The sequence below is a fragment of the Malania oleifera genome, chromosome 6 (assembly GCF_029873635.1).
Source record: "Malania oleifera isolate guangnan ecotype guangnan chromosome 6, ASM2987363v1, whole genome shotgun sequence".
NCBI lineage: Eukaryota > Viridiplantae > Streptophyta > Magnoliopsida > Santalales > Ximeniaceae > Malania > Malania oleifera.
Window position 1 is genome coordinate 26664273 of NC_080422.1, and position 23353 is coordinate 26687625.

Consider the following 23353-nt stretch of genomic DNA (forward strand, 5'->3'; position numbering starts at 1 on the left):
TAATAGTCTTGGAATATAAAATTTCAAAAACCTAATTGAAGGGTTTTTATTAAAAAAAAAATAACTTTTTACTTAAAAAAAAATACATCTACATGATAGTCACCAAAATATAAATAGAATTATTCTAAAGTGTAACTCACTTTTTAAAAATCGATAGGTAAAAAGTCAACCGCTGGTTCCATTATTTTTTATTTATTAATAAAAATGTTTTATAAAAATAACTAAATAGATTGAAAGATCTACACATATATATTAGTTAAAATTAATATTAATATATATTTTTGAAAAGTAAATTATGTTTAATATACAAAATAATGTTGTTAATCTCAAAGCAATAAATATTTTTTAATTTTTAAACTATTTAATATCCACCTCGATCATAAGGAGGTAGTAAAAATAAATAACGATACGAATACAATAATTAAAAAATTTGAATTTATGAGTCCATTACATGTTGCAAATCAATAAAGTCCTCTTGAAAATTATTTGACAACTCAATTAGATGAAAAATAATTTAATTTAATTGATATATTTATATAAATGAATAAGTTTTAAATTTAATTTTAAAGTTCACCTAAATCGAATTTGTTTGTTATCGGGTTTATAATAAAGTCTGATTTAGCCAGCATGCATGCCGGATATTAGAAGAAGCAGACTACCACATACAACTCGATTTTAGCTTTGTGAAATCAATTGTTACTCATTCACAAAAATGAAACTAATTTTTAGTTAATTTGAAATCAAGGAACAATAATTAAGTTTCACATATATCTAAAACCGAGTTAGGTAAGCCTTTTACGTTCCCATGCATATGAAGAAAATTTATTAATAAATAGACTTTTCAAAAGTTAGTGAGTTCTTATTAATAAATCGACTTTTCATCAGTTAATACTCATTTTACATTCCCGTGCATGCAAGTGGAATTAGTATGACCGAACTTTTCAGAAATCAATGAGTTCTTTAAAAATCGAATTTTTATAAGCCATTTAGGAAAATTCTATGCATGGAAGTTTTAAATAGACTTTTCAAAAGTTGATATGTTTTTTAATAAATAGACTTTTAAAAAATCAACGGGTCTTGTTAAATTAACTTTTCAAAAGTCGATAAATCCTATGCATTCAAGTTGAATTTGCTAGTATTCTTTATTTATTTGGGCAATTATAGTACGTTTATGTTTTCTTTTAAATAAAAAATATTATTTTTGTAAAAAAAAAATCTCTAATTGATTAAAAAAAGAAAAAGGTCAAAAAAAAAAAACAAATTGTAATTAAAGCCAGCGGCTAGCAATGTTCCTTCTCAGTTCAAAGCAAGAGCCCGCTAACGTATGGCTTGGACACTGCCGCCTCATCCTCTTCCAGTGCCAGCCTCTTCTTCACCACCCAGCTACACCACCACCACCACCACCCCCATTACCGCCGCCGTCGCCGTCATTGCCACGGCTAACACTACCTCTGCTTTACATTCAAGGAGCAGAAGAGCAACAAATGTCATAGCCAATGCTTCTGACAAGAGCGACAGCAAAGACGGGTCGGCTTTCAGTCCTTTCGGGTTCGTCACGGACAATCCGTCGAGCCGTGATGCTATCCAGCTCCCTGAGACTCCCGCTGAGGACGGAAACGTCGGCCAGATGCTTTATGTGAGAAAAATTAGCTGTTGTATTTACATGATTTGTAATTCGGTCTATATTTCGATCGCTTAATTGTTGAGAATTTCTATTTGTGAGTTTTTTCGTGTCAAAAAGAGGTGAAATGAGTAGATGGATGAGCTCAATAACTAATGCTTTGTTTGGTTCACGGAATATTATTCCTAAAAATAGATGGAATACAAGGAGAACGCAAGTAATAAAAGATTATGGCGATATTACATTTTAGAAAGAAGTTACTTAGTCTTATGCCTGTTGGATCAAGGATTTTGTTTGGAAAAAGGAAAGGAAAGGAATGGAAAATAAGAAGAAAATGCATTTTCTATCCTATTTTCTCTCAACATCAAATAGTATTAAAAATAAAAATTTGTTATAATATGATTAAAAATTAAGAAAAATGAAATATTATTCGTTTATAAAATCAAAATTTAATTCATTAATTTGTTACATATTTTATTTTCCATTTTACTTACCTCGATAACCAAACATAAAAAAATAGATTCCTTTACATTTTTCTTTCCTTTCTCTTATATTTTCCGAGTTCCAAACATATTCCTATGGTTTTGGGGTTTCCATGGTTGGGTAGTGACTCGTCGTTGTTTAGTTGCATGAGTAGAGAATGGCTTCATTTGAGGGAAAGTAGCTGAATTTCTCAAATAATTGAGAGGGAAAGATTGTTGAGAAATTTTACTTGTGAATAGATGTGAAATGGACTATATGGGCCTAAAACCCAATGGCTTAGGCTTTTGGGTGAAATTGGTGCTTACTATCATATATATTTAGTGCATTATGTACTTAATATTTGACCATCAACTGCTTTTGTGGGTTTTTGTTGTTGTTGATGCCTTTTCCCTTTATCTTATCCTTCTTTTTGTTTTTTGGGTCGGATAACAGAATTATGTAACTTGAATTTATCATTGAATGTGTTCATTTTTTATTCTTGTTAAAATTAGAGAGTTGTGCATCCCAAATATAGAATCGTAAACTATTTGTTGTTTTATTTATAATTTGTGCTGGGGCTCTTGTCCTTGATATGTGAAATTGTGCACTCAGTTTTAAACTCCAAACTGTCCAAAGTTTTGAAATTAATCACTTAGTGTGGTTTGCGCTATGTTTAATGTTGTTAATTTAATCACGTACAACTCCATTTTTTCCCTCTTATATATTTAAGTAATAATAAAGTCTCGAGGACAAAAATATCCTCTTTACTAAAATAACATATTCTCTTCTTACACTCCTCCTCAAGCTGGAGGTGTATAAATATCACCTACCCCAGCTTGCAACAACCATTAGACATGGCAGTCTTAAATAAAGGCTTCCTAAAAACATTGCCTAACTGATCCATAGATTTCACACAGGGAGTCCTTATGACCTTCTTGAACATAGCTTACTCACAAAATGATAGTAAACTTCTATGTGCTTTTTCCTTTCATGAAACACTAGATTTCTAGCAATATAAATAGCAGCTTGATTGTCAAAAACATATTTATTGGCTTTGCAGCCAAGCAGCCTTTGACATAAAAGACTTTAGACACATTAGCTTACTCACAATATGAGCCGTAGCTCGATATTCTGCTTGAGCACTACAATCATTTTTTGTTGCTACCCTAGGTAACAAGATTGTCTCCCACAAATTTACAATGTCTAGTAGTAAACCTTTGATCATCAACAGATCCAACCCAGTTTGCATCAGAGTATCTAACAATGCTCGTGTTCTCACAAATTTATATATCTAATTTCTGTTGGGAGAGCCTTTTAGAGACCGCAAAATCTTACAAACAACATATCAATTGGTTGTTTGGGATTTTCCATAAATTGACTCACTGCCCCATAAACTGACTTTTAATTGGGATGCATAAGAGTATCAACTGGGTTAGCTCCCAACAAACCAGTCTTACTTAGCAACTCCAACGTATATTTTCATTGACATAGATTCAACCTTTTCCTACATCATACAATCTCAATACCAAAAAAGTAATGTAGAATACCCAATCCCTTGATTTGAAATTTGGCTTGAAGCAACTGCTCAACACTTAGACTCCCGCCCTACTCACTGCTAGTGATGATGATATCATCAAAATAGGCCACTAAAATTACCACACTTGTTTGCAGACAAAAACCAAATGATTATAGTGGCATTGGATAAAGTCAAATACAGTGACTACGACACTCAACATCTGCAATCCGCTTTGGTCATTGACTCACTCTTCCAGTGGCGATGATATCATCAACATCGACTACTAGAAGTGCCACATTAGTCTTCTTTTTGTGGACAAAAACTGAATGATTTGAGCATAAATGGACAAAGCCAAATGCAGAGACTATGACACCACATTTGTCAAACCGGGTTTGAGGCAACTGCTTAAGATCATAAATGAACTTATGCAGCCTGCATACTTTACCGTCCCCCCCCTTGAGCAACATACCTAGGAGGTTGTTCCATGTATACCTCTTCCTACAAATCTCCGTTTGAGAAGGCATTTTTCACATCCAACTAATATAAGGGCCAATCAAAATTAACAGCGAATGAGATCAATACACAAATAGAATTTATTTAACCAAGATGAGAGAAGGTCTTATAATAATCGATACCATATGTTTGGGTTTAGTACCCCTTGGCAACCAACTGGGCATTCAGCCATTCAATTGAGTCATTACGAAGATATTTGATGGTGTAAACCAAACAACACTTTACCAAGAGGAAGACCCACCAAGTCTCATGTCTCTCGAGTGGTCAAGGCATCCACTTCTACTTCCCTTACATGCTTCCACCAGGGTTAGTAAGTGCTTCAGCATGTGAGATTGGGATGGAAACCAAGAATATAGACAAGGAAAAAGAACATATAGGACTAGGAAGGTGAAGAACTGAAAGATAATGATCAATAGGATAAGCAAATAAGGACTGTTGAGCATATGTTTTTGAGTACCTTTCCTGTGAGCAATGGGCAAATCCAAGTCGCACTAGGATGGATCTCTAGAACCATACGTTGAAATGGTGATGGATGTTAATGGTTATTTGGTCGTCTAGAATTATTATTATGTGTTAGAGTTTGGTTAGTAATAAGTGTGAGTTAGTAAGGGTATTATGGTCATCCTATTGTACTTGAAATATATTATAGATAGAGGGAGAGACCTATCACTGAGTCTAGGTCTTCCATTTTACCCAATTATTCCACATGGTATCAGAGCATGATTTTGATAGCTAAACCCTAATTGCTACCACCACCAACAAAACTGAAGTCTAAAACCCAAAATCTGCTGCATGTCTACCATCATAGAAGAATTTACAGTGATAATATAGCCCTAGAAAACAGCCAGCAGCAGCAGAAAGTCAGACCAGTCGCTGGAATTTTCTGGGCAACACTGCCAGTTTGAGAACATCAAATCTACAATAGATTTTGCAAAAACAACACCATAGTCAGCCACAGACACTGCCAATCTGCCCCCCACTGAAATCCCATCTCCAGGCAGTGCCCCACTTGCTCTCACGCGCCAGTCGAAGGCTGCCAGGGCCGACTCCACGCACCGGCACATGAAGCTACTCTCAGGCATGGTTTTGACCTGAAATCATCCAGCAGTGATCCAATCCCTCTATTAACATGTTATTGGAGTTTTTCATGATGATTTTTTGCCAAATATCTCACATTTTGTAATTGATCACGTGGGGCACCCAAGGAATGGTTGTTTGATGATTCATGAAGCTGTTTATCAATGGTTATTGAGTTTTCTGGGTCTGAAACAGTGGGATTTGGTGTGTGTGTGGTTTATTTTTATTTTTATTCAATGCTCTAATTCCTTCCTTATATCAAAATATCAAGCTGTTGGGCATGTGTTTTGCCCGAAGATCCAATATTTGTTGTGATCATGTTGGGCATGCACTCGAGGTAATTCATTAGTTGTTGTTTGGTGTTAGTAACAATCATTGGTGACTTTCTTGGAGCAGTGGCAGTGCTCCTAAGCTGTTTTTGTGAGGCTGTGGCAGTGTTATGTAAGTTTGTTGGTGATTTGTCCATGGTAGTTTCGGTGGTTCACCTCTCAAATTGTTCTAGTGCCATGTGTTGCTTTCTTGGGGCTGCATCTGAGTTTCTTGGTGCTGTGGCAGCCTTGTACTGATTTATTTGTGACTTGTTCATGGTAAGTCACCTTGTTCGTGGTCGATCCAATTGTTCTAGAAATTCATCTGATGATCATTGGTCCGAGTTTGGGAATGTTTGGATGGAGTATGTAAACCCCAAAAGTACGGTTCCTTTGTTAGCCACTTGTTTGAGTGAACCACATACTATGACTATATCAGAGGAGGAGTATTCAATGTTTCTGTAGCATCAATTGTCTCAACAAGCATCTTATCACATTGCATCCTTTGCCTAGAAAGGTAATCCTATAGTTTGTATGTCATCTAGTATCCTTCCTATTAGTCCTTGGGTTATCGATTTTGTTGCCATTGATCGTATAATAGGTGCAACCAGCTTCTTCTCTGATCTCTAGTATCCTAAAAATCTACCTCAAGTTATCCTTGCCGATGGACCATCCTACTCCTTCTATCTCGCTTTCTTCTGCTTTATACATTCCTAGATCTCCTTTCAATCTCATGGCAGTTAGTAAGCTTACAAAGTCACTAAATTGTTCTCTCACATTCTTTCCTAATTCTGTGGTTGATCAGGATTAGAAGACAAGAAAGTCAATTGGCACAGGATGTGAGGCTCGTGGACTTTATTACTTTGAGTCGCCTTGTCCATCCATTTCTTGCACTGTTTTAGCTATACCACTTCAAATCCATTGCTGCCTTGGTCCTCTGTCCTTGGACAAGTTGAAACAGCTAGTTCCTACATTGAGTTTTGTGTCTAATCTTGAGTGTGAGTCTTGTCAATTGGGCAAGCATCATTGTGTTCACTTTGCTTCTTGGGTCAACAAACAGGTGGCTAGTCCATTCATGCTCCTAGTCATGACACATCAAAGTTGGGGTTTCGGTACTTTGTTACATTTGTTGATGACTACTCTAGGATGACTTGGTTATATTTAATGAAAGATTGTTATGATTTATTTGATATCTTTTGTGCATTCTGTTCCCAAATAAAGACTTAATTTGATATGCCAGTTAGAATACTTTGTAGTGATATTGCTAAGGAGTACTTCAGTACCCAATTCAGTACTTATATGACTAACTCTGGTATGATCCATCAGTCCTCATGTGCCCACACTCCACAAAAAAATGAAGTTGTAGAGTGGAAAAAAAGACATATTCTTAAGTCACTCGTACCATACTGTATCAAATGAATGTCTCCAAAGTTTTTTTGGAGTGATGTTGTGCTCACAACTTGCTTCCTCATCAATAAAATGCCATCCTATGTCCTTGGTGGTAAAATCCCATATTCAGTTATCTTCCCTAAGGCTCCTTTGTTCTCCCTTCCTCCTCGTATATTTGGTTGTGTCCTTTGTCCATCAATTAACTTCAGGAATGAATAAGTTGGATCCTCTTGCTATCAAATGTATTTTTTGGGCTATTCCTATACTAAAAAAGGATATCGATGTTATAGTCCTACTTTACATCGTTTCTTTGTCTCTTCTGATGTCACCTTCTTTGAGTGTACATCGTACTACTCTAATTCCTTGAGTTTTATTGACCTTGATGAGTCCCTTCCTCTACCTTGCCTTCCAAGTCCAAACCTAGTATCTATGCGCAATCCTCCTACATCTTTAGCCAATTTGAGTCCTTCTCGTAGCTTGGATCATCCCAATTTGCAAGTATATACACATGGCGACTCAAGGGATATATGCCTCTCCAACTTCTACTATTGTGCCTTTAGTTCCCTTGTCGGATGATCTTATTTCCCTTGGTGTTGATCCTCTTATAGCTCTTTGAAAGGGTAAACACACTTGTACCCAACATTTGATCTCTAATTTTGTTTGTTATGATTTCTTGTCACCCTCATATTACTGTTTTGTTAGTACTCTGTTTTTTGTTGCTCTTCCAAAATCTATTTTTGAAGCCCTATACCATTTTGGGTAGAGGGCAACATTTGTTGGAAAGATGCGTGCACTACATAATAATGATACTTGGGATTTGGTGCCTTTTGCTCTTGTTAAGTCTGTGGTTGGTTGTCACTGGGTGTACAATGTGAAAGTCAATCCTGATGGTTATGTGGCTCATTTGAAGGCCCACCTTGTAGCTAAGGGGTATACTCAGGTGTGTGGTTTGATTATTCAGACACATTCTCTCCGGTCTTTAAACTTGCCTTAGTACGTTTGTTCATTTCTTTAGCCACCACTTGTCATTGGCCTCTACATTAGCTAGACATGAAGAATGATTTCCTACATGGCAATCTTCATAAGGAGGTATATATGGAGCAACCACTTGGGTTTGTTGCTTAGGGGGATTCGGGCTCAGTATCTCGACTTAAAAAATCATTGTATGGATTAAGACAATCTCCAAGAGCATGGTTTGGCTATTTTAGTGTTGTAGTACTCGAGTTCGGCCTCCATCAATGTGCAGTAGATTAGTTTGCATTTTATCGTCAAACTCCATCTTGAAGGATTTTGCTTATTGTGTATAAGGATGACATTGTGATCACCGGTGATGATGATCAAGACATCCAAGACCTAAAGCTTTTCCTACAGAGTAAGTTTCAGACCAAGGACTTGGGGCCATTGAAGTACTTCTTGGGTATAGAAGTATCGAGATCTCGCGCGGGAATTGTCTTGTCACAGAGGAAGTATGTTCTTTATCTTTTAGATAAGACAGAGTTGTTGGGATCCAAACCTATTGATACACCTATGGATCCAAATAGTAAGTTAGTGCCAAATATAGGTGATTTGTTGCCTACCCATGGATCCAAATAGTAAGTTATTGCCAAATATGGGTGGTTTGTTGCCTAACCCAAGTTAGTGCCTGAGACTTGTTGGAAAATTGAATTATCTCATAGTCACTCGACCAGATATGTCCTTCGCAACTAGTGTTGTGAGTCAGTTTCTTGATTTCCCAAGAACAAGTCGCTAGGATGTAGTATTTCGCATTTTGACTTATCTCAAATCAAGATCGGGATCACACTCATATTTAGGGATATATAGATGCAGATTGGGCCGGGCCACCTTCCGATCAAAGATCCACAACAGGGATTGTATCTTTGTCGGTGGTAATTTAGCATGTTGGAAAAGTGAGAAACAAACTGTGGTGGCTAGGTCTAGCGCTGAGTTAGAGTGCAGGGCTATGATGCACACTACATATGAACTTGTTTGACTAAATAACGTGTTGAAAGAACTAGGTTTTCCACATTTTCAGCCATGGAGTTGATGTGTGATAATTGAGCTGGTATTCATATTGCCTCCAACCTTGTCTTCAATGGGTGGGAAAAGCAAATTTAACATGATTGTCATTTTATTTGAGACAAATTTGTACAGAAGATCATTACAATCACCCATGTGAAGTTTGAGTTTCAGCTTGTTGATTTGTTCACTAAAGCCTTATGAGGTGCTCATGTGAAATTCATTTGTAACAAGCTAGGAGCATATGATATATATGCTCCGGCTTGAGGGAGAGTGTTAATTATTATTTAGTCATTTAGCATTATTATTATGTGTTAAGAGTTTGGTTAATAATAAGTGCGAGTTGGTAAGGGTATTATGGTCATTCCTATTGCACTTGACATATATTATAGATAGAGGGAGAGAACTATCATTGAGTTTATCTTACCCAATTATTCAGCAATGGACAAAGGAGGTGCTGGCATGGTGGTAGTGATGTTTGTGCTTTGTTTTTGTTGCTTGTAAACCCTCAATTGTTTCTTTGGGCTAGTAGCTGATGGATTTGGAAAGGAGCAGAAGGTTCTGGCAGCAGAAGAGGAGTCTGGTAGAGTCTCACTCGCAGTTGCTGGCGCATGGGGTGTGTGAGTTGCTGGCAGCAACTTCCCGGGGTGATTTTTGGGGGCGAAGGGAGATCAAGGAATGGGAAGTACAATGGTGTTGGTGGTGTGATGAGAAAAGCACACGAGGATAGGGTTTTCGAAGTGCTGACAACTGGAGAAGTTTTAGCTGGCGTGTGGGGTGTCCTCCATTGCTCAGATGGTGATGAAAATTGGAGGGAAAGGGTTTCAGGGGGTTCTGTTTTCAATGGGATGGGTGGTGTTGCAGGAATGGGTCTGGAAGGTGGTTTTTCCAAAAATGGGACACAACTGGAATTTCTGAAAAAGTTTAGAAATTGCAGAACTGCTTTTTGTTTTTTTGTTTTTTTTAGATGAAATTTCAGAGTGGAGAAGAATCAGAGATAGAATGATGGAAGGGAAATAGAGAGAGGAAAAGACAAGAAACCAGAGAACAAGATGAGAAGAAAGAAGAAGCAGCAACAGAGAGGGAGGGAGAACAAGAAGAGAAGAAAGAAGATGCAGCAGCAGAGAGGGAGGGAGAAGTTACAAAACAGAGGAAGAGAAGAAAAGCAGAAGAAGAAGAGAGGGAGAAGAAGAATATGGTAGAAGAGAAGAGAAGAGAGAAGGGATAGATGGGGCATTGAAAAGGAAGAATGGAGATGGAAGTTGGGCTCTAATACCAAATGATGCAGGGGCAGCATCAAGGTTCTGCAGCCATGGAGAAATTAGAAGAAAGGAAGGGGAAGGGAGGAGAGAGAGGAGATACCAAGGGAGAACTTATGTTCAATTAACAATTCAAATTCATCAAGTACTGCTTACAACATGGCTTTCACATACTATTTATAAGAAAGCCTCCTCACATGAAATTACATAAAAACCTTTAAAACAACAATACATTGCAAACGTACCCCTAGCATACACAAATAGTACAAACAAGACCCCAAAATACACATAATACTATACTAATTATACTAAATACATAATAAACTACTAATTAAACCCAACAACTATTAATCCAATTCTTCTTAAGTAGTCTCCAACATGGATCTTCCTAAGGTCTTGCTTCTTGTTCGACATCACACAATTAACATTATGAAGAGGAAACTTGTCCTGACTAGTATGTGGAAGGTGAACAAAACATGTGCGCACAAAGACACACAGGAGGCATAACAGAGAACATGGATGTTTTTAGGTACACTATGGATAAAGAGATTGGTCTCCCTAGAACATTCAAGGGCATCTTCTTGAGCAGGAAACATGCTATAAGTAGAGCACCGGTCCAAAAAGTTTTGGGAACATGCATATGAAGGAGTAGATGCCGTGCTATGTGAAGTAAATGTTTATCTTTTTGTTTAACAACTTCATTCTGCCGAGGGTATGCATATGTGATATTTGATGAATAATCCTTTTGGCCGAGCAAAGAGATTGAAGTTCATTTTGAATAAATTCAAGTGAATTATTAGATTGAAAAATTTGAATACCAATGCCAAACTTAGTTTTTATTTCTTGGTAGAATTAAGTAAATACATTTAAAATTTTGACCTATTTTTTAACAAATAGATCCAAGTCATATGCAAAAAATCATCTACAAAGGACACAAAATATTGATGACTAGTGAAATTTTTGCTTCTACACGGACCCCAAATATCTGAATGGATAAGAAAAAACAATGATTTACTATGAGACTCAACTTTAGTTAGAAAAGATGGCCTAATATGCTTTCCCAACTAACAAGTAGAATGCTCAAAATGAGAAACGAGCTTGAACATAGGAAAAATTTGTTGTAGTTCTTTATGGGATCAATGAGCCAAATGAGTGACACTAATAAAGAGAATTGAGGAAGTCGTGGGACAAGAATTGGATCCATCATGACCACCATCGAAATAGTATAGGCCATCCTTCTCAAGCCCTTCACCAGTTCTCTTCTTTGTTCGGAGATCTTGAATAATACATGTCAACACATGCAGATCTTGATCTGATGCTTTGACGGGGATGGCTATCCAAAAATGTGTTGATAACCTTGATCTTGCACTTTATAGGTTCTAGGAAGTCACCGTTAGCCTTTTTTATCTAGGTGTGGTTAAGTTTACCTAATGACCATCAATTGATTGGTCTCTAGCTAATATTAGGGTCTAAGGAATCGACAGTTCATAGTTTATGTACTAGAGCCAAATTCGGGAGTTTAATTATGTGAGGGAAGGTACTAGCATCCCCTACATACCTATCCTTTCGAATGATGCCATGATATATTCAGGATATTCAAATATTAATCCAATACTATGATACCCCGTGAAAGAAAGGATTAAAAAGGATTGATGTTACTACCCATATCAACAAGGTGCACCTGTATTTTCGGGAGCCTTCCCATAAGAACTCCACGGTTAAGTGTGCTTGGCTTGGAGTAATCTTGGGATGGGTGACCTTCTGGGAAGTTTTCTCAGGAAGTGTGTGAATGAGGACAAAACACACTGAAAATGACACGTGTTGATCTATGGGGTCAATCGTTAGTTCGATAAAGCCCGCCCCCTTGTTGTCCGGTCCAGGTGGAGGAGGAGAGACGCAGTGCTCCCTGACAGACCCTGGTAGACCCCCGTTGGGGCGTTACAAAATGATATCAAAGCAATTACCCAGCCGGAGTGTGATAAGATTCACATCGTTTGAGTTTGGAAATGTGGGTTCGCAACAAGGACGTTACGTTCTGTAAGTTGGGGAGAATGTGATACCCCACATAGTAGTTAAAAGCGCGCCTCCTAGGTGCAAGGCGTAGTGAAGCGAAGAGGCTTGCGCCTCAAACCAGGTGAGGCGAGGTGACTTGCAAGAGGCGACGCTAGGAGAGACGAGGCGCACTGGGGCGACAGGCGTAGTGAGTTGCGCCTTGTGAATTTTCAGTCATTTAAAGGAGAGAAATAGCCACAGCCAGACCCGTAGCCCTCATTCAACTAGAATGAACATAGCCGTAGCCCCTCTCAGCCCTTCGAAGCCCTTCGTGAGTTCGTCTTGCACATTCAAACCAGTTGGAGCCTTCGCGATCCTTCGAATCAGCAACGTGAGCTTGTCTGCGAGCCTTTGAACCAGCCGAAAGCCTTCGCGACTTCGTCTTCGAGCTTCGAACCAGGATTGTGAGTTTGTCTTCGACATTTTGAAGAAGCACAACCTTTCGCGACGTCGTTTCGAACCAGCAGGAGCCCTCGCGAGTTTTTCTTCTTCTTTTGCCTGCTTGTGCGTGCTGCATGCTGTTGACTGTTGCCTGTTGCTTCTCTTTTTCTTTTCTTTAATTAATCTAAGCTTATAAATTATAATTAATACATAATATTTATTTATTTTACTGAAATTTAGCTACTGTTTTTTAATTTGTAATATTTAGTTTAATTAATATAAGTTTATAAATTATAACTAATACATAATATTTATTTATTTTATTGAAATTTGGCTACTCTTTTTCTTCTTCTTCTTTATATGTAATTACTCATTAAATATTTAGTTTAATTAAAGCAAGTTTATAAATTATAACTAATACATAATATTTATTCTTTTTACTGAAATTTAGCTACTATTTTTTAATTTGTAATATTTAGTTTAATTAATGTGAGTTTATAAATTATAACTAATACATAATATTTATTCTTTTTATTGAAATTTAGCTACTATTTTTTGATTTGTACTCTTTTCTTTTGATGTTGAACTAAGTTGAATTGTTGATGCTTTTGGGCTTCGTAGTGGCAATTTTATTAAATTTTCAATTTTGTAATTGAATGTTTTGGCATTTTAAATTCTAATATTACTAGATATTCATATGTTTATATATCAATTACCCCAAATAGACATTTTACACCATTTTAATAATTGTGCGCCTCACCTTCATGAGGCGCGTGCCTTTGCCTCGCGCCTTGGCTTCAAAGACCATTTGCGCCTCGGCTCGCCTCGCGCCTCTAACTACTATGATACCCCATGGAAGAAAGGTTTAAAAGAGATTGATGTTACTACCCATATCAACAAGGTGTACCTTTTTTTTTTGAGAGCCTTCTCATAAAAAACTCCACGGTTTAGCGTGCTTGGTTTGAAGTAATCTTGGGATGAGTGACATTCTGGGAAGTTCTCTTAGGAAGTGTGTGAGTGAGAATAAAACACACTGAAAAGGACACATGTTGGTTTGTGGGGCCAGTCATTAGTCCGATAAGGCCCGCCCCCTGTTGTTTGGTCTAGGTGGAGGAGGAGACGCAATGCTCCCTAGAAGACCTGGGTTGGGGCGTTACAAACACGGTCTTTGACTCTTCAATTTAATAAATTAGGTTACTTTTCTTTTAATATTGTTCCACTCTACAACCATTCCTACCCAATTAGAGTCATAAGGCTTCCTTGACCACAAGAATCCCATGAAGAACATCATCATGCCATTTCAGGGTTCCATTGTCAGATTGTTTTGATTAAAGTTTTTTATTTCATTTGATTCACTAACCACTTAAATTTTGAATCTCATTATGCCACAATTGGTTTTAATACTTTTCAAAGATGCAACTTATCACTAATTTTGAACTTCCAATGTAAGGTCATTTCGGAATTTGTTGAAAACTCTTGAGGTGTATGAAAAATGGTCTAGCCAACATATTAGTAAGGAGAAATCTGCTGTGTTTTTTTCTAAGCTCCTTAATATATCAAGGCGTTGTGAGATTATGAGGACCTCGGGTTTTCTTGAAGGATCCTTTCCTACAACATACTTGGGCGTTTTGCTTGTGTTTGGTCGGCTTAAAGCAAGAGTTTTGGAACCTTTGGTAAATAAAATTCAATCAAAGGTGGCGGGTTGGAAGATTAAGCTTTTGTCGCAAGGTAATTGGTTAATTTTGTTGAAACATGTTCTGTCATCTATGCCATCTCACTTGCTAGCTGTGCTTGACATACCTCATTCTACCTTGAAAAAGGTAAATTTTATTTTATCCTCATATTTTTGGGGAGAGGAAAATGGAAAGTTAAAGCGTAAATGGAGTGCTTGGAAGAAACTATGCGTTCCCTAGTTGGAAGGAGGTTTGGGAATTAAAGATTTTGTGGAGGTGTAGAGATCTCTTCATATGAAGTTTGTTTGGCGTTTGTTGAAAATGGATAATTTATGGACAAGATTTTTTAAGGCTAAATATGTTAAAAAAGGTCATCTTACTCTTGCTAGCAATTAGTTAGGTTGTTCGAGGCATGGTCTTAAATTTCCACAAAACTGTCGAAATTTCTGATTTTCGTCACCTTCGAAATTGAAATGGCAATCGATTTCCGTCTCGCATAATTTTCGTCGAAATCTCAACGAATCATCCGAAATTTATCGAAACCTCGAAATTTTAGCGAAATTGGTCGAAATTAATCAAAACCTCGAGAGTGAAGTGAAATTTCTCTTTTAATTTATTTTATTGAAACAAAAGGTTATCACAAGTGCTTTTGAAATTATATGAAAAAATAAACTTATAGTAATATTTTATTTAACCATTCATGTCTAAATTATCAATATTTGTATAATAAATAATATTTAAATGATTTATGAATTTCATTTGCATTAACTGAATATGTTTAATGTACATTATCTGACAAACATATTTGATACACATACTATTTTACAACTTTTCCACCTCATACAAAACATAGATGTATTTAATTTGTAATATATTAGTCTTAAAACTTATATTTTTATGTTTGTTAACCATTTCTAAAGTTTCACAAAGAATTCCATGCTTTACTACTAGTTTTCATTATTTTTTCAAATCGAAATCGAAATCGAAATCGAAATTGACATCAAAATCAAAATTTCCGTCGAAATCTCCGTACTTTTGGTGTTTCGAAATTTGAGTCGAAATCGAAATTTAAGACCTTGGTTTGAGGTTTGGCAATCCTTAATGCAGGTTTTTCCGGTTGTTTGTGAGAACACCATTTGGAGAGTTCGTGATGGACGGGTCTCCTTTTGGTTCGATCGTTGGCTGAATTCCGGACCTCTTTGTTCAAGGGTGTAGGACATCTCCTGCCCTCTTATCCAGGTGAGGGATTGTAGGGATGATAATGGGTGGAATTATGAGCGAATGCAAGATCTTATTGGTCTTGATCTATTGGGTGATATTTTGCTCTCGTTGCCTATTAAGAAATAGGGTCTAGATGTTCTAATATGGAAGCCAACTTTGGATGGAAGTTTTTCGTCATCTAGTGCTTGGGAAATTATCAGATTAAAGCAAGACAATTACCCAGGTATGGAGTGGATATGGCATAATTTTCTCTCCAAAATAATCTTAGTGTGTATGTGAAGGCACGATTCAATTGCATGCCGGTGGATATGTGCGTCTAGCATTGTGGTATTTATCTTGCATCAAGATGTGACCGTTGTATAAACAAGAAGATTGAAACGCTTGATCATGTGTTGAGTTCAGGGGAGGTGGCTTTGTTTGTTTGGGATAGAGCTGCTTGTATTTTGGGCTTGCCGAAATTCATTGCGGGAACCTGGTGGGGGCGTGTCTTTCATTGGTTTTCTTTAGCAAAAAAAATCTTCTCAACGTGGCATTATTATTGTGTTAATTCCCTCTATAATCACTTGGCGTCTTTGACAATTTCGGTGCAAAGCTAGGATGGAAAATACGGTGGAGTCTAAGGAGGGGGTTTGGAGATCCCTTTGTTTTTGGATTAGGCGCATTTTGATAGAGCACTTTATTTTGCAATCAGGGTCCGGGGGGTTTGATTTATTTGATATGCCTTGAATAATGCCTCATAAACTTAGAAGACAGCGTACCGTTGTTTGAGAGAAACCATTAACGGATTTTGTGAAGTTGAATGTTGATGGAAGCTGTAGAGGTAATCCGGGTTCATATGGGGGTGGAGGCACCATTTGGGATTCCTCTGGCAAACTTAAAAGTGCCTTTTCTTCTTATTTTGGACAAGGTACGAATAATGAAGCTGAGCTTTGTGCTTTGCACATAGGGGTGTTCTTATGTACAGATATGGGTTTTTATAATATTGTTATTGAATGTGACTCTAAACTGATTGTTGATTGGATCAATAATGATAAATGCACGATGTGGTATTTATGTGATTTTTGGGAGGAAATTGTGTCGGCGCTTCAACGTATTTAGTTCTATATTCGACACATTTATAGAGAGGCTAATCAAGTGGCAGATTATCTTGCTTGTCAAGGTGAAGAAGGTATGATATGTAGTTTTGAGGAAGGAGATGGGCTTCCAAGGAAGATAAGAGGCATATTGAGACTTGATAGTCTCAACTTTCCTAGCATTAGGTGTTAGGTTGTGTAGTTTGCTTGGCTGTTTGATTTAGGTAGGTTTAGTTTGGGCCGTGTGGTTGGGCTTGTTTAGATTTGGTTTTTTCTATTTTTTTTTTGGTTTTGGTTTGTGGTTAGTTTTTGGGAGGGTTTTATTGATTATTTGGAATCTCCTAGAGGCTTTGTTTGTAACCACGGTATTCCTCCGCCATAAGTGAGGGTTATTAGTAAATTTGGGACAAGGCCGCTATGTGGGTGGCTACCGGCTCTTTTTTAAAAAAAAAAAAAAAAAAAAAAAAAGAAGAATGCACCGCACACTTATATCATTCTTGACATAATATATTCAATGAAAGTTGAATGATAATTGAGCACACATACATACCTTTATTAAAGCAAATCATGCAACGCACCATCATATATGCATGAAATTAATAACAACCAAGTTTACTAGAAACAAGGTAACATCCTATGTAGAATTGTTGAATATTTGCCACATATGGAAAGCTACGATTCTCAGCAACTCTAAATATAGAGTGTGTTGAGAATCACAATTAGTGTGTCCTAAATTAGACTTGCCTTATTAGCTATAATTTCCTAGAATTAATTGTATAGAGTGTGAGTTGATTTCTTTCTATTTATAGGCACCTGACTTTATGTATAAAAGCAGCAGTATGTAATGACATTACACACAACATTATGCAATAAGTCATTCGTTAGTTTTTTCTACTTGGTATCAAAGCCTAAGATTCTTAACACCCTAGCCTCACAGTCCTGGAAAAACCCTAGCTGCACATTCCATCCCTAGGAAAACCGTAGCCACCATCAGCTTCTCGAGCACACAGACTCAGGCCGAGAAAGAGGTTCAGCTGCCACCTTATCAGGACGAGAAAGAAGTCCAGCCACGAGGTTCGGCTGCCACCCTCTCAAGCTGAGAAAGAAATTCAGCCGCCACCTCCTTCTCAAGCAAAACCCTAGCTGCCGCATGTCCCTATCCACCTGCAACCACCACCTCACAAATCACCATGTCTGTTGATAGTAAACATCTCCTGTCAGCTATGCAATTCAATAGCCAGCATGACAATCCAACCTCCCGATGGTGTTTGAGAAGCTGAATTCCGCCAATTATGTCAATTGGGCACAATCAGTCAAGATGACCATCAGGGGGAAGAGCAATTTGGGATATCTAGATGGCTCTAAGAAGCATCCATAAGAAGATGAAGCTGCAACAGAGAGATGGGAAGATGAGAACTCATAGGTGTTGGCTTGGTTGATCAACACTATAAAGTCAAACATTGGGTGTAACTACCTATTCATGGAGAAGGCAAGCAATCTATGGGCTGCTGTGAAAGGGGAATTTTCAAGTGGAGGTAATGATGGTTCAATGTATGGGTTGGAGAATCAGATCTAAGACACTAAAAGAGGTGATTTTGATGTTAACTCCTATTTCAGTACTCTAAAGGGATTATGGATGGAATTGGATTATTATCAAAATTTAGAACTTGAGAATACTCATATGCCAATTAGAGTTACTCGCCTTATGGAGAAGGGTAGGAAGTATAAATTCTTGGCTGGTTTACAATCTGAATTTGATAATATATGCTCCATGGTCATTAGTAGAACTCCTTTTCCTTTGCTTAGTGAAGCTTTCTTGATGGTACGAAGTGGAGAGCAGAAGAAAGGCCATGACTAAGGATCGGAGTGGAGAATCCGTGGCTATGGCAATCAACAAAGATCGTAGACCTCCAAATAAGAAGAAGAAAGGGGACGACAAGGACAATCTTTGGTGTGACCAATGCCATAAATGGAGGCATACTATTGCCACTTGTTGGGAGATACACGGAAGACCAGGAGCTAGATAAAGGTAAAAAGATGAGTAAAGCACATATGGCTGAAGGTTCTTAACAACAGGAGGAGATTGAGTAAGCTTTTACCAACAAGCAGCTTGCAAAACTAATAAAGTTACTAAAAATCCATGCCGAGGTTGCTAACTCCACAGGGGGTGGTAAAACTTCCTATACTCTCTCTACTACTTCAAATAACTGTAACACGTGGATTGTTGATTCAGGTGCTTCAGACTGTATGATAGGAAATAACTCTATTTTTATCTCATGTAAACCTAGCCCTGGTAACCATAAAGTTGAAATTGATGATGGTTTTGCATCAGTAGTTGCAGGAAAAGTAACAGTTCATCTTGGAGGGAAACTGACATTACCTAATGTTCTGCATATGCCTCGACTATGAGCAAACCTAATCTCTGTTCGAAAGTTATGTAGGCAACTTAACTGTTTAGTGTGTTTTTCTGAATCTGGTTGTTTTCTTCAGGATCTGACCTTAATGGAGAAGAGTGGTCTGGGTGAGGAAGAAAATGGGTTGTACCTGGTGAAGATGCATAACGGGCACCAACAACAGATATAATCCACGAGTTTTCATGGAATGCAATGACTTGGTGATCCTCTTGAAGCTTGGTTGTGGCATATGAGACTTGGTCATCCATCTTTTCTTGTTCTTAGTAAAATGTTTCCTAGCCTAATAAAGCCCTCTGATGTATCCCAATTTCATTGTTCTACTTGTGAAAGCTAAACGTCATAGAGTGTCTTATCCTTCAAGTACTAATAAAGCAACTACTCCTTTTTTCAATTATTTATTCAGATGCGTGGGGGCCTTGTTGCATATCTTCTGTCTTTGGTCATCGTTGGTTTGTAACATTAACTGATGAGCACATTAGACATATGTGGGTGTATCTGATGCGTGACAAATATGAGGTTTTTTCTTTGTTTTTTTATTTTTTTACAACATGATCCAAAATCTATTTGACGCAAAAATCAGAATACTTCATAGTGACCAAGGTAGAGAATATGTCAATCATGAATTCAAAACATTATAATGACTTCAAAACATTCTTTACCGAAAAAGGCATTATTCACCATATGTCGTGTGCACACACCTCTCCTCAGAATGGTCTGGCAGAAAGAAAAAACCGGCACCTTCTAGATGTCACTCACAGCTTACTCTTTAACCATAATGTTCCTTAGCATTTTTGGGGTAATGCACTCTTAAGTGCTACCTTTCTTATTAATAGGATAACTCCTAGAGTTTTAGACTTTGAATCTCCACTGGACAAAATGAAAGCTATTTATCCCACAGTTAAATTCTATTCTGATCTCCCACTCCGTGTTTTCGGGTGTGTTGCCTTTGTGTAGAATGTGTCCAACAATATTATTAAGTTAGAACCTCATGCAACAAAGTGTATTTTCCTTGGGTACTCGATATTTCACAAAGGGTGTGGGTGTTATTGTCCATAGACTCGTAAGTTGTTTATTAGTAGAGATGTCACATTCCACGAGTCGGTCCTGTTTTACCTCTCTACTGCTCGGCAGGGGGGGAATAGGGTCAATCCTGAGCAGTTCTAGAGTCCTAATCAAGGTCTAGATCAAGTCTCTATGCCAATTGCTATGCCTATTGACATGCAGGAATATGAAACTATCACAAAATACCCTGAATTGCGGCCTGAACAGCCTGACCACCTGCAGCCCAAACACCCTAACCTGCGGCCTGAACAGCCTGACCACCCTGACCTGCGGCCTGATCTCCTGCAACCTGAACATGTCCCTGGAGACATCCTACCACCAGAAACTTTGCGAAAAGAACCTGAACCCAGACTGTTAGCAGAATTGACAGCTACATGTGCTGTAATTGACAGCTACATGTGCTGTATGTTGGCAGAATTTGTTTAGGATGTAAATAATGTAGAAATCTTTACACTTTGAATGACGGCCACGGTTGGTGAATGACGGCCAGCAGTGTGAACGACGGCCACGGTTGGTGAATTACCGCCACCAGCCATGGTGGGTGAACCATGCCACAAGCTAGAGGCCATAAATTGAGACCCCCCACCGAAGCTAAACTACACATCTCAACTGCAAGTTGTGTCCTCTTCTGTTTTTCCATATTTTATTCTCTGTGTACATGTTGAATAGGGACCCGAGTATGTAAAGAATAAACAATTGATTCATTCAGACCAAAATTTACATGGTATCAGAGCCCCAAATTATTTTCATAGTTTTCTCTCAGCTTGGCTGAAGCTGAATTCTTGGTTTCTCGGTAATTTTTTTGGTAGCAGCAGAGAGTTCTGGGTAGCAGCAGTTTCTTTAGGAGATCGGTAATTTCTGGTGGGTTCTAAACTGCTGTTCGGCAGTTCTATTGAAGGTGTCGGGATTTTTTTTTTTTGGTGAAGTCCTAGTGCAGTGGTTTTCTGGATTGGAGGTTCTGTTTTTGATTGTGACGAATTCTTGGTGGCTGTCGACAGATCTATATTGCAAGCCTGGTTCCTATGGCTATAAGTTTGTGGCTATTCTGTTTGGGTGTGTGGCTATCGCAAATATTTTTTTGGTGTTGTTGGGCTGTTTAAATTCTTTTTCTAGTAATTGTTGAGATTTCACTGTTCTGTCCAAATTTTTTTTGGGTGGTAATTATGTCAGTATAAAATTCTATTGTTCGCCTTAATGGCAAGAACTATGCCAGTTGGGACTCCAGTTCCGAATGTTTGTGAAAGGGAAGGAGTTACGGGGTCATTTGGATGGGTCTTCTAAGGCTCCAACTGATTCCAAGGAACTTAGTTCATGGGAAAGTAGGGATGCCAAAGTTGCTTCTTGGCTACTCAGCTCTGTTGAACCTCATATGGTCAACAATCTTTGTGGGTTGACCACTGCTAAGATGATGTGGGATTATCTTCGGCAGATTTAGTATCAAAATAATTCTGCTCGAAAGTTTCAATTGGAGTTGGACATCAGAAACTATCGCCAGAGGAATCTCTCCATTGAGAAATTTTATTCTAGTTTTATTAATTTATGGAATGATTATTTTGGGTTGGTGCATTCTCAGGTTCCCAAAGAAGCTTTGGCAGCATTACAAGTGGTTCACTCCGAGAGCCAGCGGGATCAATTCTTGATGAAGCTCCAACCCGAGTTTGAAGGTGCACGAGCTAGGTTAATCAATCGCACACCTGTCCCATCTTTAGAGGTTTGCTTGGGTGAACTCTTACATGAAGAACAGCGTCTCGCCTCACAGCTTGGCCTTTCTCAAGATGTTGGTGGTTAGAAGACTTTTAATGTGGCCTACGCGCTCAAGGCAAAGGACGACCCAGGTCTACGCCACAGTGTTATAATTGCAAGGAAATTGGGCAGATTGCAAAACATTGCAGCAAGAAATTCTGCAATTATTGCAAGGAGGGTCATATCATTAAGGATTATCATGTACGTCCTCAGAATCATTCCGCTCCTGCTTTTCATACTGCTGTTCAAGCCAATTTTGTGCCTACATCTTCCACATAGCCTGCTATTTTGGGTCCGTCTTCCAACATTGCTCTCGAGCAAGTTCAAGAGATGATCATTTTAGTCCTCTCTACTCTTGGTCTCCAAGGTAAGAAAAGTCTTCTTACTTCTCCTTGGTTAATTGACTCCGCGGCTTCCGATCACATGACTAGCAGTCAGGCAGCTTTATATGATGTTCATATGTATGATGGTAAGCAGCATATTCAGATCGCCGTATTCTTCCTATTACAGCTGTTTGAAATCTGAGGTCTTCCTTTACTAATGTTTTCGTGTCTCCTGATTTATGCAATCTCATTTGGGTTGGACAATTAGTGTAAGAAAATTGTTTTGTTCATTTTGATCATTCTGGTTGTCATGTGCAAGATCAAGCGTCGGGATAGGAGATAGCAAAGGGGCCTAAAGTGGGACGTTTTGTTCCTCTTCAATCATTTACCATTCCTCGTTCAATTTCTCTTGGTTGCTATGCTATTGCTAATAATAATAGCCAATTTTTGCATAAGAAATTAGGTCATCCAAACTCTGTAATTTTGACACATCTTATGAAACATGTTTATTTGAATAATACAAGTGCGTCTTCTTCGATATCTTTTGATTGTGCTTCTTGTAAACATGGTAAGAGCAAATCTTTACCTTTTCCTTTACGGGGTAGTCATGCTTCAACGTGTTTTGAAATTATTCATTTTGATGTTTGGGGCATGAGTCCTGTTATTTCTCATGCTCAATATAGATATTTTGTGACATTTATTGATGATTACAGTCATTTTACATGGGTCTATTTTCTTCGTTCTAAAGCTGATGTGTTCTTAACCTTCCAAACTTTTGTTGCTTATGTAGAAACCCAATTTCCTACTTGTATTAAGATCTTATGCTCAGATTGTGAAGGCGAATACATGTCTCATCCTCTTCGATCTTTTCTCCAACAAAAGGGTATTCTCTCTTAGCATTCGTGTCCTTCCACCCCTTAACAGAATGGCGTTGCTGAGCGTAAGAATCATCACCTTTTTGATGTTGTTCATACATTGATGATTGAATCTTCTGTTCCTTCTAGATTTTGGGTAGAAGCCTTATCGACTGCTGTATATTTGATTAATCATCTGCTTTCTCCTACCTTGGATCTTGATTCTCTATATTCTCGTTTGTTTGGTGTTTCTCCTGATTATAATTCTCTGCATGTTTTTGGTTGCATTTGTTTTGTTCACTTACCTCCCATTGAACGTCACAAGCTTGTTGCTCAATTTGTTCAATGTGCTTTTCTTGGCTATAGTAATTCTCATAAAGGGTTTGTGTGTTATGA

General features: G+C 37.9%; 1 protein-coding gene across 1 annotated transcript in view; it reads left to right on the top strand.

The window, feature by feature from the left end:
* The first annotated feature begins 1298 nt into the window (after window positions 1-1298).
* The window catches only part of LOC131157744 (uncharacterized), a 50228-nt gene continuing 28173 nt past the window's right edge, over window positions 1299-23353 (top strand). The window contains exon 1 of the mRNA XM_058112094.1: window positions 1299-1636. Within this exon, the coding sequence (XP_057968077.1) occupies window positions 1325-1636 (312 nt within the window). The 5' untranslated portion in view covers window positions 1299-1324. The remainder of the gene's footprint in view (window positions 1637-23353) is intronic.